Source organism: Phycodurus eques, chromosome 1 (genome assembly GCF_024500275.1).
Source record: "Phycodurus eques isolate BA_2022a chromosome 1, UOR_Pequ_1.1, whole genome shotgun sequence".
Taxonomy (NCBI): Eukaryota; Metazoa; Chordata; class Actinopteri; order Syngnathiformes; family Syngnathidae; genus Phycodurus; species Phycodurus eques.
In genome coordinates this window covers 51,246,029-51,261,462 of record NC_084525.1, presented here as the reverse complement: position 1 = coordinate 51,261,462, position 15,434 = coordinate 51,246,029, and the positions used below count along the sequence as shown (strand labels likewise).

Here is a 15,434-nt window from a genome sequence, read left to right as displayed (position 1 = left end):
TCATATTTTTATTGAAAATACAGGATGTAAGCATTCACAGAACAGGGAAGAAAAATTAAATTAACCTCGAGGCTACGGATTCTGCAAGCGCTAATCAAAGTCGGGTGTAAGACAACCTGGAGTCCAATCAATGACACAATATTGGAAATGTGGCTTTAAGCTTCTCTGGCCACTAGAAAAGACACACTCGGTTAGAATTGTCTCCTGTCAAGAAGCATTGCCTGATGTGTACCATGCCTTGCTCAAAAGAGCTCTCAGAAGACCTCAAATTAAACATTGTTGACGTGTATAAAGGTGGAAAAGGTTACAAAAAGTCCTGATGTTCATCAGTCCACAGTTAGAAAAAAAACTGTCTATAAACAGAGAAAGGTCAGAACTGTTGCTTCTCTTCCAAGTAGTGGCCGTCCTGTAAAGATGACTACAAGAGCACAGGGCAGAATGCTCAATTAAGTAAAAAATAACCCTAGAGTGTTAGCTGAAGACTTACAGAAATCACTGGCACATGCCAACATCTCTGTTGACAAATCTATCATACGTCAAACATTAAAAAAGGACGGTGTTCATGGGACAACACCAAGTAGGAAGTCGTTGCGGTCTTAAAAAAACATTGCTGGACGTTTGATGTTTGCTAAAGAGCACTTGGATGTTCTATAGCACTACTGGCAAAATATTGGTTGGTAGAGGAAACCAAAGTTGAATTGTTTGGGAGGAACACACAATACAATTTGTGGAGGAAAATGTCTCAGCACACAACATCAAAACCGTATCCCAACTGTGAAGCATGGTGGAGGGAGCATCATGGTATGGGCGCGCTTTGCTTCCTCAGGGCCTGGACAGCTTGCTATTATCAAAGGAAAATGGAATTCGCGTGTTTATCAAAATACTTTGCAGAAGAATATGAGGCCATCTGTCCAACAGTTGAAGCTAAAAAAAGGATGGGTGTTGCAACAGGACAATGAATCAAAACAGAAGTAAATTAACAAAGTATGGCTTCAGAGGAAGATATTACATTTTCATCAAAGTCCTGACCTCAACCTGATGGAGATGCTGTGACATGACATAAAGAGAGCAATTCACACCAGACATCCCAGGAATCTTGATGGACTGCAACAATTTTGTAGAGGAATTGTCTAAAATTCATCCTGAATGTTGCGCACGTCTTATCTGCAACTACAGGAAAGCTTTGGTTGAGGTTATTGCTGCCAAAGGAGAGTCAACCACATATTATGCTTTATATAATATGATGAAATATAATTTTGTGTGGTATTATTATAAGTAGACACTGTTTATTGTTGTGCTTTAGATTAATATCATACTATTTTTTATTAGCAATTTATGTAAAAATGTAAGAAATTCCAAAGGTTTTTTTTCCTCCCACTGCAGTCTGACTTCACTAATCCCTCCCCACTTTGAGTCTCTGACCAAAACCACGGCTCTCACTAATGTGCATCAGTGCGATTTCCAAAGATGTTGATTAGTTGTTGTTAAATGAGGGATGTGCATTTTTTCAAGATGTTTGTTTGAAATCTTCAAATGGGAAACATCGACTGCTCACTCCCTCCCTCAGGCTCTGGAGTACCTGTTCAAGTTCATAGTCCAGTCCCGTATTCTGTATGCACGGGCGACCTGCGGGATGGAGGAGGAGCAGTTCCGAGCCAGCATCCAGGAGCTCTTTCAGTCCATCCGCTTTGTCCTGAGTCTGGACAGCCGCAGCTCAGAGAACCTGGTGTTCACTCAGGTCTGAATGGGGAATGTCTTCCTTGTCTACTTGCACATGTTACCATCTCTTTGGAAGTCTTATTTATCTTTGTTTGTATTTTTCATTTGTTCATATTTACGGTTTGCATTTATGTTTCATTGATTAATTTTTGTCTCTTATTTCATTTTTGTTGTACTTGTTTTATATTTCATTCTGCGTATCGTCCTATTTTGCCCCTCTCTTGGCTTGAACTTGGAGGGGTGTGATCCGCTGCATGTCTCTGTGGTATTGCTTCAGGTCTTTCATCAGTCTCAGTAAGTCACAACATTATGCGTTGGTCCCACAACTATCAGGCATGATTTGCCATTGAGATTTATCTTTGGCACCTGTTATCCTGTTTTGACAAGAAAGACCGGAGTATGCCTAAACTGCCATCTTGTGTTAACGTCTTAGACAACTTCTTTAGGAATATAAATAGCTGGACATCTCTTGGGCTGTTTTGTAACAGGAATGTTTGACGTTGATGTGTTTTCTGTTAGGTTTTTAAACACTGAGTCCTTTATTATTTTTTTGTTCCACTCCCAGGCAGCACTGTTGAACAGCTTCCCTGATATCTTTGATGAGCTGCTGCAGATGTTTACGGTTCAGGAGGTGGCTGAATATGTTCGTGGCACCCTCGGAAGTATGCCCAGCACCGTTGACATCGGCCAGTCGATGGACGTTGTCAAACTGCAGTCGATTGCACGTACCGTCGAAAGCCGCCTCTTCTTCTTCCCTGGTGAGAATTTCTTTGTGAAGATACAAAATGATATATCACATTGCAATGTAATCAATGTGTTTGAGACTAATTTTACTCTTCGTTTTAAAATCCATCTGTCCGCTTTTTCTCGTGTATCTCTTCTCAGAGTCGCGAAGCATTTTGCTTCCAGTTGTTTTGCATCACATTCACTTGCACTTGCGCCAGCAGAGGGAGCTACTCATCTGTTCCGGCATCCTTAGCAGCATCTTTTCCATCATCAAAAGCAGTTCAATGGTATGGTGCATTGTCACATAAACGATAGGGAAATGCTTTTCAATCAAGTTGAGCTATCGTCTTCCCGTTTGGTTGTCTGTTGTGTTGGCGATGTATTTTCCGATTGCATTGAACCAACCCTCTAACATGCCTGCTCTCAGGAATCTTCTGTTCAGGAGGAAGTGGAGATGATGGTGGAGAGCCTCTTGGACGTGTTGCTCCAGACTCTCCTGTCAATCATGAGCAAGTCTCACTCTGTTGAGACATCCCGAGGACAACGATGCCCCCAGTGCACGGCAGAGATAACGGTGGGCTCAATAAACCATTCTGATGTGTGAACAAAACCATTTATTTATTCATTTCATTAACCTTTCCAACCTTCTATGTGTAATTTTCTCTCCTCTAGGGGGAGTATGTGTCCTGTCTTCTCTCTCTGCTCCGACAGATGACAGAGATCCACTTTCACCATCTACTCAACAACTTCCACAGCAAAGAGGAACTCAAAGTGGGAAAATGAGATTCATAGATGAGAGATGTTTTCCCCTGAAACTTGCTTGCCTCATCCCTAAACGACATGTTAAATATATTTGTTTCAAGGAGTTCCTGCTCAAGATCTTCTGCGTATTCCGCAACCTGATGAAACTGACAATCTTCCCACGAGATTGGAGTGTCATGAGACTTCTAACCAGTCAGTGAGTCTAACCTCTTCCTTTGTGACATGCAGTCATTGTCCCATTGAAGGTTAGGGAACACAAGCTGTCATTAGATCAGACTCTTCTTCAAATTACCCTGTTGTGAAGGTTACACTTGTGCTGCCATCCCTGTCATCTATTTTTGGTTGCTACCTTTTTTTTTTGGGAGATGAAAGTGACACACTCGCTTTGTTTTCTGCAGCATCATAGTCGTGACAACGCAGCTTCTTTCTCCGGCGCTGCACAAGAACTTTTCCGAGGTGGATTTCGATTTCAAGGTGTGTTTGTGTAAATACACGAAAACATCTGATGCATTTTCATGACGTGCGTGTGTGGTCTTTGTTTACCTTTATTTCCGTGTGCGTTAGGTATGGAACTCCTTTTTCAGCCTCACCGTGCTGTACATCAATCAGCCCAGTCTGCAACTGGAGGCACTCGGGCCCGCCAAAAGAAAGAAAGTTCTGGATAAGTAAGTAACCACCACGTTGTGGTGTGCAAGCTTTCCATTTCAAAACAAGTCAAGATCTCTATGAATTGCCTTTGCTGTCCTTGTCTTTATCACTCAGAAATGCAGAGTAATGAAACTCTGAGGTCTTATTTTGAGTGGCCAACCATTTGTACACATACCAATACAATGATTTATGAGCCTTTTAAAACATCTTTCTTTCATTTTATCCAATTTTTTTCTCCATGCTGGATGTACAAGATTTTGTCATGTTCCACACACTGCTACGCTAACTATAGCCTGTACAGTAAGTGGTTAAATGATACTAAATCCTTTTAGTATCCACAACGAGTAATTTGACTATAAAAGTCATGTTGATAATGTCTATTCTGTTAACATGATTATACTGAAGATTTCCACACTTAAATTGCTGTCCACCCTGTCATTATGGGACAACTGCTTCTTTAAGAAACCCTCTGATGTTTTCAAGGACATTATGACCAACATTTTGTCTTTCTTCAATGGAGGTTGAAACTGTGGCTAGTTGGTTGCAGAGTAAATATTTACATTTGTGTTTTGTAATTTTCATCACATTATGTGTATGGCGGAATGTTGTAAGATTAACATGTCCACTCTGTCATTGTGAAATTTCAACTCGTATAGAAACCTTTCGAAATATATTTATTAAACAGTACACAGTCAGCTTGCTAACTAAATCATGTTGCTAAGTGAAGGTACACTATGTGCCCAATAAATGGAAAAGCTGACATTAGCCAAAAATGTACACCATGTCATTGTCCACCCTGAAAACAACCTCACAAAAAAGTGCGGTAGCTTGACCAATTTGCTCTTCTAACAGCATATTGTCAACTTAATACAATGAATATGAAGGTCAATGGAAAATGTCTACTTTTTAGGGGTGCAATGGGAAAGCAAGTCTTAAATGTACCTTATGGGGATATTGACTTTTACACATCAATGTTAACAGTGTTCTACTTGTCTTTTTCTGCAGGTATGGAGATATGAGAGTACTGATGGCATATGAACTGTTTAGCATGTGGCAAAAATTAGGTTTGACTCATTCTGTGTATCATTCAATCATAAACACATACTCTACCACAATGACGCTCAAAATCACGATATATGTTGGCTTTGGTTTTTCGATTTAGGTGACAACAAACCCCACTTCATCCCAGGAATGATGGGCCCCTTTCTGGGAGTCACCCTGGTCCCTCAGACTGAGGTTCGAAACATAATGATTCCTATTTTCCATGACATGATGGACTGGGAGCAGAGGAAAAATGGAAACTTCAAACAGGTCACCGTGACATTGTGTTGTCGCCGTTGTCCTCTCGTAGCAAACCCACACATTTTGGCTGATTGCGCCCTTGTTTTGTACGTAGGTGGAAGCAGAGCTGATGGATAAGCTGGACAGCATGGTGTCAGATGGCAAAGGCGACGATAATCACAGGGAGCTCTTCAGCCTTTTGTGAGTATTAAACCTGCTTTCTGACATTCAGGATGTTCTTCCATTTAAAAGGTTATTGAACAAACATATCCATATATAAATATATTTTGCCTGTTTCACCTTAGGACCCAGTTGTTTGGACCTTACCCTAGGTAAGTTACAGAGTTGCCACAGAATAGTTAGATCTGCTCGCAGCCTCACGAAGAACATCTGATTTTTCTTTCTGTTCAGTCTACTGGAGAAGATAGAGCAGGAGACCTGGAGAGAGACGGGCATCTCATTTGTCACATCAGTCACAAGGCTTGTGGAACGACTGCTGGACTACAGGTAAACTAACATGCATGCCAGGTTAATTGAAGACTAAATTGCGGCCAACCATTTGCATTCTAAATTTGAGTGCAAATGGTTGTTTGTTTGGATGTGCCCTGCAATTGGCTGGCGACCAATTGAGGGTGTAACCCGCCTTTCGCCCGAAGTTAGCTGAGATAGGCGTGAGGATAAGCGTTTCGGGAAATGGATGGATTGATGGACGTCTCTCATGAATTTATACTGAATTTGAGGGATTCAAATCATATCATTAAATAAATACAGTGGGGCCTCAGCTCACGAGTTTTTTAAAAATACGAGCTGTCATTGGGTTGATTTTTGTACTTTGATTTTGGCAAATAGCCATAGTTAAAAAAGAGCCTTCAAGTTACTGTTAAACTAAACATTAAAGACAGAGAATTATACCTCATGTACTTAACAACACATATCTTAGCCTTTGTGACCGCTAGCTTAATGCTAATGCTAAATAGCATCTATGTTCCGGTGTTATAACCCTTGAAGCAATGGATTGAAGACAAAGAGTGCAGCAACGCATGCACACAGACAATAGAACAATGCTCCCAGTAATATGTTCTTTATCATCTGTGAGGAACGACTAATATATGATGAGCTGAGAAGAACTGAGATGTCGCAATAAGCAGTATATCCGTCTGCCTGTCCTATTCTGCCCCTGGTGGCCAAGGTGGGCAGACAAGAAAGAGCAGCACAATAGCCATTTAATTGATGCAGTGTGACAAAAACAATTTCATTCTTTTTAATTATGCCATCACTGTATGTTTTTATAAAGTACAATTTAATGGCGAGCTACTTTTCCTCATTAAAATACACATTTGTTGTCTTTTTGGGGGGAAGATTGGAACTGATTATTGGCATTTCCATTCATTTTAATGGAAAAAGATGACTTGAGATACGTGTTTTGAGTAACGAATTAAACTTGTGTCTTAAGGCACCACAAAAAAAATAAAAGGAGTGTCTCTGTGGGACTTTTTGTGCGGTAATCCACAAGAACGTTTGTTTAAATTTTTAAGCACTTCTGTCCGACGATTAGTCGGTTTGGGATAATTAATGAATATCACTTTTGGGGGGGGTGGGGGTAGGGACTGCATGAAAGGAGATGAAGTCGAGAATAAGAAAATGGGCGGCTCTGTCAACCTTATGGTGAGACATCATCATTTTTTTCAATATTCTTACTTTGTCCCCACGTGAATTATGATTTTAAATTACCTTTCTTCACTCAAACCCAGAACTTCTACAAATCGGAGGTCAACAAGGAGGACATGTATATCCGTTACATCCACAAGCTGTGTGACCTGCATCTCCAAGCAGAAGACTTCACAGGTCTCGGAAATACTACCTCCTGCACTCAGTTTATGCAGACAAAGTGGAATTTTGGTTTGAGTTTGTTGCCACAGAAACCCTTTCAAGAAAGTTTTTGTTTTTTTTATTGTAAACATTTGGGATATATGACTCGGGGCTATATTTGATTATTGTGAGCAGGAAGGCAGAAGAGGTTGTCAGTAAATCGAATCATGTAGTTGACACAAGTGTGTCAATAAATTATGCAAAATAGGATTTCATATGATATGACTGTGATACCTCGTTTCATAAAACTAGAGAACTAACAGGCTGCGATGCGAGTAAGACATTGCATAGACATTGACAGACAATTTATAATTCCTCAAACTGCTGGCACAGGATTTTTGTGTGTGAACTGCTGTGTGCTAATAAAACAAAAGAAAAGTGCCATGTAGTGAATCCTGTATGTAACAAAGTACTTCTGCAGAGGGCACAGAGTGGAGCAGATATAATTACATCTATTAGACGGAACTTTGTTACTTTGCTCTTTCATACATCAAAAAACAGTTGTTACGCTTTAGGCGGCTTCTGACATCTGTTCACAAAAATATGGCCCAGAATGTCTGGAAGGGACCCGGCACGCTCCGGTGGCCAGACTGTACAAACTGTCCCAACATGTGTCGTTATTATGACAGGGCAGATATCACAGCAGCACACGTTTTCTGACACTTTGTTCTTGAACCGTGAATGGTTTCTGACAGAGGCGGCATTCACGCTCTTACTGTACTGGGAGCTGCTCCACTGGGAGGACCGGCCACTGAGGGATTTTCTCCACTATCCCTGCCAGAGCGAGTGGCAACGCAAGGAGAACCTGAGTCGTAAAATCCTCCACTACTTCAACAAGGGCAAGGTAAGGCGATGTTGAGCCGACATTCGACCTGGAATTCCTTTCTGCCTCAAGTAGCACAGAACCTCACCCACATTTTGCCTGAATAAATTCAGAGTGGCACGCAAAAGATTTACATATTTTTAAAAACTGGTCCTAAAACCCATTTTTATTGTTTGTCTTTAAACTTGGAATAATAATAATAATAATAAAATCTTTCATTTTTAGTTGTTTTATGTGTAATTGTTTCATCTTATGTTGGATTTTTATTTGTGGACATCACTTATTTCAGTCATGGTTGTTTTTGAAGTACTCTACATTTAAAGATGCGTTGCGTAAAATCTGCCACTAATGGATACACAGTAATTGACCATTAATTATTTACCCCAGTCTCCACTGATTTTAACCTCAAGTTGATGCTCCTGATGATATCGTCCTCTTCAATACTATCATTTTGTACCGCTTCCTCAAATAAAATCAATATAATTAATATATTTATAATGAATTTTCTTAAATTCATTTCCAGCTCCAGCTTTACAATTTTGATTTGCGTTAGTATACCATATAATGCCTTCAAAAGACCTAAATTAATAGTTTCAAAATGGTTTTGATATTACCGTACTCGATGGATATTAACATGTCTGTTGTTGCTATGGCAAACCCTGTAGCGCTTAATACACTTATACTAGTGGTCAATGATATTGGTGGACGTGTCTATGTTGCGATAGCAGAACTTTTTGACTTCTTTAAATTCTGGCACTTTATGTTGTGCATTTCTGTCAGTTTTCCACCGCACACAGCTCAAACCTTCCCCAACTTGTTAACCTAAAGTTGCAGTCATTTGCAAGCTCAAAACAACAGTTGTCTAATTTTATATATCGGCAGGTCATGTTTCTGTTAAAATGTGATTTGCTTCCTGAGAATTTCTCCATCCATTCACAAAATGTAATTGTTTTAGAGGCCAAATCCCCCTTGAGCAACTGAGAAGTAAATTATGGCAAGAGTTGACCAACCAGGCAGCAGTGCCGTTAACCAATGCACCACTGTGCGGCCACCTATATACAGTATAATATCAACCACATTCCTTAGTAAATAAGTCTAGTTACCTATATTATATGGTTGCCATGCATTGTTTTCATGGCTAGCATGATTTTTTATTTTTTTTTGCTTTGTGTCCCAACTTCAAGTGAAAGTTCCAAATAATTTCCTCGTATGTGGTCCTGCAGTGTTGGGAATACGGCATCTCGCTGTGTCGGGAGCTGGCTTTCCAGTATGAGACGTTATACGATTACCAGAGCCTCAGCTGGATACGGGTAAGTCAAGTCTAGGTGATTCCTGGTTGTGCTCTCCCAATGATAATGTGTCATTTAGCCATTTTCATCCCGTGTCATTCTATGTCAGAAAATGGAGGCGGCGTACTACGACAACATTATCGAGCAGCAGCGGATCGAACCCGAGTTTTTTCGAATGGGCTTCTATGGCAGGAAGTTTCCCTTCTTCCTCAGGGTAAGACTCTCCAAGTTTAGTCTGGTTCCATCTGTGCTCAGGATGAGATGATGTCACTTACAGTCACTTGGGGAAGACCGAGAGAGTGTGCCAGACAATGAAACAATAGCATTTTGCATTTGTAAATGTTTCACTTTAAGCTCATTAAAGGTGCTCCTCTTCTTCCTCAAGTTGACCCACTTCACTCACTCGCCATTCTTGTGAATGCGACGCCCGTTCCACTTCTTTCCAGAACAAAGAGTTTGTCTGTCGTGGCTATGACTACGAACGGCTCGAGGACTTCCAGCAAAGGATGCTGGGAGAATTTCCGCAAGCCATCGCCATGCAGCATCCCAACCAACCCGATGACACCATCCTGCAGAGTGATGCTCAGTGTATCCCACCCACACGAAAATTATGTTTTTTTGTTTTTTTTCTCAGCTGATGAAATGTTATGCTTTTGTGTTTGTGTAAGATAGTTAATCATAGCATTAATGTCTGTCAAAAGAGCAAAATTCTAATATATAAGAAGATATACCTGCTGCACCAAAAAGAGAAATAGTAGTACCATTCCACACGGTGCTGAAAATTTATAGTGGATATAAAAAGTCCACACACCCCTGTTCAAATGTCAGGTTTTTGCGATATCAAAAATGAGACTAAAATTAATAATTTCAACTATTTGAAATGAATGAATGTGATCGATAACCACTGACCTTCAAACTCATGTTAAATTGGGGGCAGCACAAACAGTACATGACATGAGTTTGAATGTGGTTGGGTAATTCTGAACACAGCCATACCCCAGTAATAAGAGGGTGCGCACACTTGTGCAACCATATTATTTCAAATGATATGAAAAAAAGTTTTTAAATTCTTTATCTCGGTCTCTTTTTTTTAAGCACACTAACCTGACGTTTGAAAAGCGGTGTGTAGTCTTTTTATAGCCACTCTATATTTGTATCCCACAGGGATAGAAATGCATTTATTTGCATCTGCCTGAGATATTTTTGTTGCACACTTTTAATTGCAACATTCATATTTATTGTGTCTAATTACACAAAATGTTTTCTGCATCATGAATTTATAGGAAGTAAGAGTGTCAAAAATCATGTTGAGTGCGTCAAAAATCGCACTTAATACTGATTGGGGTTTTCGTACACTTGTGTATTATTACTATGTATGATGACCATGCAATCTATAGCTTTCCTTGTAAAAACATCATTTTTCTTCATTTTAAATAGTTCATTTGCATCAGTGAATGAAAGGTTTGGGTAAAATTATTTACATCATATACAGTATAATGGTTATAAATAGGACAGTAAACCAATACAAGAACTGTTTTTTTTTTTTTTTTTAATTATTCTATTCTCTTTTGTGCCTGTCAGTGTGTTCCTTGACACTCAGCTTGCAGACTTGCAGATCTATGCGGTGACTCCAGTGTCCGACATCTCAGATGTGCCTCAACTGGAGCGCGTGCCCGAGAGGATCAAGAGCTTCTACCGCATAAACAATGTCAGCCGCTTCCACTATGACAGGCCTTTCCACAAGGGCCCCAAGGACCGCGAAAACGAGTTCAGGGTACGGTGAGCCAGTCGTTGTCTGAATTTAAGATGTAGCACCACTTTAAAAGCACAATGCTGTGGTTCATTCCAGTGAGGCGCTGCAAAAGTAGGAGGTGGACCTTGGTGGTGGTCACAATGGAGAACTTGAGTTGCCTGAATGTGACTAAATAAAGTGCTCAGCAAAAATCAGTACAGTACAATACAGTTCCTTTTCTCCGTGAATACAATCACAATTCAGTTCAGAATGTTTATGATAATTAGACTTTTATGGTTGTTGTTCACTGCCGTGTATTTGTTGTGTGCTTTGCAACAATGAATGCATTTGTGAGTAAACTTACATTTTGTGTATGCACATTGACAAATCTCTACTGCAATCAAAGATCTACTTTTGGTAATACTACATGCTATAGAAAATATTTTTAAAAACTGGTCCTAAAACCCATTTTTATTGTTTGTCTTTAAACTTGGAATAATAATAATAATAATAAAATCTTTCATTTTTAGTTGTTTTATGTGTAATTGTTTCATCTTATGTTGGATTTTTATTTGTGGACATCACTTAGTTTCAGTCATGGTTGTTTTTGAAGTACTCTACAATTAAAGATGCGTTGAGTAAAATCTGCCACGAATGGATACACAGTAATTGACCATTAATTATTTACCCCAGTCTCTACTAATTTTAACCTCAAATTGATGCTCCTGATGATATTGTCCTCTTCAATACTATCATTTTGTACCGCTTCCTCAATGAAAATCAATATAATGAATATATTTATAATGAATTTTCTGAAATTCATTTCCAGCTCCAGCTTTACAATTTTGAGTTGCGTTAGTATACCATATAATGCCTTCAAAAGACCAAAATTAATAGTTTCAAAATGGTTTTGATATTACCGTACCCGATGGATATTAACATGTCTGTTGTTGCTATGGCAAACCCTGTAGCGCTTAATACACTTATACTAGTGGTCAATGATATTGGTGGACGTGTCTATGTTGCGATAGCACAACTTTTTGACTTCTTTAAATTCTGGCACTTTATGTTGTGCATTTCTGTCAGTTTTCCACCGCACACAGCTCAAACCTTCCCCAACTTGTTAACCTAAAGTTGCAGTCATAAAAAATATTGATTCTGAATGGAACAAATGTGGGCAGCAATGAATGGAAAACCCAATTATTATCCGTTCCAGCCTCCTCAAACATACATTTCTCTCATGTGTTTTTAACAAGCAAAATATCACTCTATAACATTGTACTTGAAAAGACATAGTTATGACATATTCATTTCACTAAAATGTAAAATTTCAATTCAATGAAATTGTGCTGCTCCTTCTGGTGTGCGTGCCATTGTCACCTGGAGGCAATATAATGTATACGGATATTGATGGAGACGGACGAGAGTCACAACTCAGCATTAATATGTATTAGTCACTCTTCACAGAGGACCAAGAATATATGCCTGTGAGTATTGTTATATTACCTGTCTACATCTGTTTCTCCACTGTTTGTGTTCAAACAGCTGTTCTTTAAAGGGTTATAACACCGACACATTGTCTTCGTTAGCCTGTCTATGGTGTTTTGCATTGTTTGTTAACATTTGTTAACTTTCTTACAGTGAAGCTATGTGCTTGTTTTAAATGCACAAAGTGTATTTCTGTTAATTTTACGTTTAGTTTTTCAGTAAACTTCGAATGGTGGTGGCAATAAAGACAAATTGTTAAGTATCTGCCAAACCACTGCAAATTTCACCATTCAGGTCACTTGTATTGCAAGCTGTACTGTACTCATTTATGCCCAGCACTGGAATACGTGTAAAGCATGTTGAGTAGAGATGAAGTGGGAAATTATGACAACAGGAGCTTAGGACGAAAAGGCAAAAAGGAGCTACAGTCAGTAGTAATGGAAGTCATATTTAATCAGCATCCATTATCAAAATGAGAGCAAGAAAAATTGACGAAAGGAAAGGACATTGGCAAACTGTTAGCATTCAATTGTTGATTCAATTTGGATGGAAGAGATTTTTTTTCACTCTTTCCTACCTCAGAGTTCAGAAAGCTGCAATTTGTTCAAGGAGCACTACGTGACACAGGGGTGACACAGTGACCTAAATGTCAAACTGAGAGCTTTTCACTTCAGCTCATCATTGCGCCGGCCGACACGGTGCTCTGCACGACTGCTACCCGTTTCCCCCCACTCTTACCCACTGAGCCCCATGTTAACGCTTGGTGTAGATAATGCAGGACAAATCTCTGTTTTCTGCTTGTTCCACAGAGCCTGTGGATCGAGAGAACCACCCTGATCCTCTCCCGCCCTCTCCCGGGCATCTCCCGCTGGGCCGAGGTGGAAAGGAGAGAAGTGGTGAGGAATGCGTTGCATGCCGCATATTCTTGACATTTTCTGGAGAATCTTCAATCATCATTTGGCTGTGTTTTGCTCTTCAACTTTGACCTGCACAATCCAATGCGGGAGTTGTATCCAAAATGCTTTTACCCAAATAGAGAGCTATTTAGTTCAATTGAGATGTGTACATATCTATTATTTTTGTAACTTATTTAGCTTCAGGAGTGGCGGAAATTCTTGTCGCTATTAGGCAGTACAAGTATTGTAATACAATAATGAACACACGCCTTAGTCCAGTGAGTCTCAAACTTTTTACGCCACATACTACCTCAAAAATACTTAATTCTCCAAGTATCACCAACATGACGACATAAAAATATAGTAGTGTAGTAGGCCCGAGTGTTCGTCATGAACGAGGTGCATTTTATAGTCCTAACAAGTGTTTTCAATATTATTGTAAACTAATGTAGCATTATGCACAGTTGAAATGTTAACATTGTGTTTAAATATCGCAAAATAATAAAAAAAACTACTCAAATAATGATTCAATTAAAATTTATCACACATAAATTTTTTATAAAAATTGTATCAAAATAAATGTTTGAAAATAAACAGTTCTAAAAATGTAACTACAAGGGAAAACAGAAATACATTCTACATAAATGTTAAATTCAACTGAACTGTATTTAAAATGTATGCGCTCGAAGTTTAAAGTTCATTTTAACAATTCTATTTGTTTTCAAATCTCAAAATGACTAATCCCTTCTCCGTCTACTTTTAAACCTCGCCTCAAAATGCATTTTTATTCCTTTGCTTTCAACACATTATTCTTTGATATTTATTTATCCACAACACTTAGTTTCAGCTGTGGTTCTTTTTAAAGTGCTCTGTAAATGAAATTGAGTTGACTTAAAAATAGCTATTTTACTATTTTAAAAGTAAAATGTACCGGACATTAAAAGTGAAAACGAAAGCGTAATGTCTTGGATTTAAAAAAAACATGTTTAAGCCACTGTAACATTATGAAGTGTTTGAAAATTAATACTGCACTTCAATATATGAAAATACAAAATGTGTGCCTGAATTCAATTAAAATGTATCGCACATAAAAAGTGAAATAACAATTGGAACTTAAGTAAATGATTCAACACAAACAGTTATTGAATGTATTTTAAATGAAAGTTAAATAAAACGGTATGTTTTAAGGGTGAACGACTGGTTAGAGCGTCTGCCTCACAGTTCTGAGGACCGGGGTTCAATCCTCGGCCCCGCCTGTGTGGAGTTTGCATGTTCTCCCCCTGTCTGTGTGGGTTTTCTCCGGGTACTCCGGTTTCCTCCCACATCCCAAAAACATGCATGGTAGGTTAATTGAAGTCTCTAACTTGCCCCTAGGTGTAAATGTGAGTGCGAATGGTTGTTTGTTTCTGTGTGCCCTGCAATTGGCTGGCAACCAGTTCAGGGTGTACCCCGCCTCCTGCCCGAAGATAGCTGGGATAGGCTCCAGCACACCCGCGACCCTTGTGAGGATAAGCGGCTCAGAAAATGGATGGATGGATGAATGTCCTTAAGTGTTGTGTGTTTGGTTGGAAGATGGCGTTTGAGATGGAATGGTTGCATGCAGTCATTGCTAAGAAATTCAGTACACTCATTGCTAAGAATACCACATGCACTGAGTACCACTAGAGGGAGCCCTTGAGAATCACTGCAATAGTCAATCAGAAAGGAGCATTTTTATCTTTGTTAAGGTTGTAGTTTTGAGTCAGCTCTTTTTTTTTTTTACGCACATAGCTTCTCCTCCCTTTCAATCCACTAAATCTATTCTACTTCCAGGTGGAGGTGAGCCCTCTGGAGAATGCCATTTACGTGGTGGAGAATAAAACCCAGGAGTTGCGGACTCTGATCAGCCAGTACCAACACAGACAGCATCACGGCAACATCAACCCGCTCAGCATGTGCCTCAATGGGATCATCGACGCCGCGGTGAACGGAGGCATCGCCAGATACCAAGAGGTAGCCCACCGAATCGTTGCTTTGAATGTAGTCGGAGCGTGACGTTATCTTGTTCGTTCGACACCTCTTCAACAGGCGTTTTTCGACAAGGACTACATCAGCAGTCACCCGGAGGACGCGGAGAGGATCACGCACCTCAAGGACCTGATGCAGGAGCAGGTCAGACGGAGCTCTCATTGGATACTTCACAGATAGAATGCAAATAGCCT

General features: G+C 39.6%; 1 protein-coding gene across 4 annotated transcripts in view; it reads left to right on the top strand.

Moving 5' to 3' along the window:
- The window catches only part of dock3 (dedicator of cytokinesis 3), a 60,068-nt gene that overhangs the window by 33,964 nt on the left and 10,670 nt on the right, over positions 1-15,434 (top strand). For 3 of the 4 annotated variants that reach the window (XM_061698428.1, XM_061698419.1, XM_061698410.1), the window contains exons 23-45: positions 1,568-1,738; positions 2,285-2,477; positions 2,605-2,732; positions 2,873-3,019; positions 3,118-3,216; positions 3,309-3,403; positions 3,606-3,681; positions 3,772-3,872; positions 4,861-4,919; positions 5,018-5,166; positions 5,252-5,337; positions 5,442-5,468; positions 5,548-5,643; positions 6,741-6,801; positions 6,888-6,981; positions 7,701-7,849; positions 9,052-9,138; positions 9,227-9,331; positions 9,564-9,705; positions 10,725-10,891; positions 13,147-13,233; positions 15,046-15,225; positions 15,301-15,384. In XM_061698428.1, coding sequence (XP_061554412.1) covers positions 1,568-1,738; positions 2,285-2,477; positions 2,605-2,732; positions 2,873-3,019; positions 3,118-3,216; positions 3,309-3,403; positions 3,606-3,681; positions 3,772-3,872; positions 4,861-4,919; positions 5,018-5,166; positions 5,252-5,337; positions 5,442-5,468; positions 5,548-5,643; positions 6,741-6,801; positions 6,888-6,981; positions 7,701-7,849; positions 9,052-9,138; positions 9,227-9,331; positions 9,564-9,705; positions 10,725-10,891; positions 13,147-13,233; positions 15,046-15,225; positions 15,301-15,384 — 2,583 coding nt within the window. The remainder of the gene's footprint in view (positions 1-1,567; positions 1,739-2,284; positions 2,478-2,604; positions 2,733-2,872; positions 3,020-3,117; positions 3,217-3,308; positions 3,404-3,605; positions 3,682-3,771; positions 3,873-4,860; positions 4,920-5,017; positions 5,167-5,251; positions 5,338-5,441; positions 5,469-5,547; positions 5,644-6,740; positions 6,802-6,887; positions 6,982-7,700; positions 7,850-9,051; positions 9,139-9,226; positions 9,332-9,563; positions 9,706-10,724; positions 10,892-13,146; positions 13,234-15,045; positions 15,226-15,300; positions 15,385-15,434) is intronic. The other variant, XM_061698438.1, reaches the window with a different exon arrangement.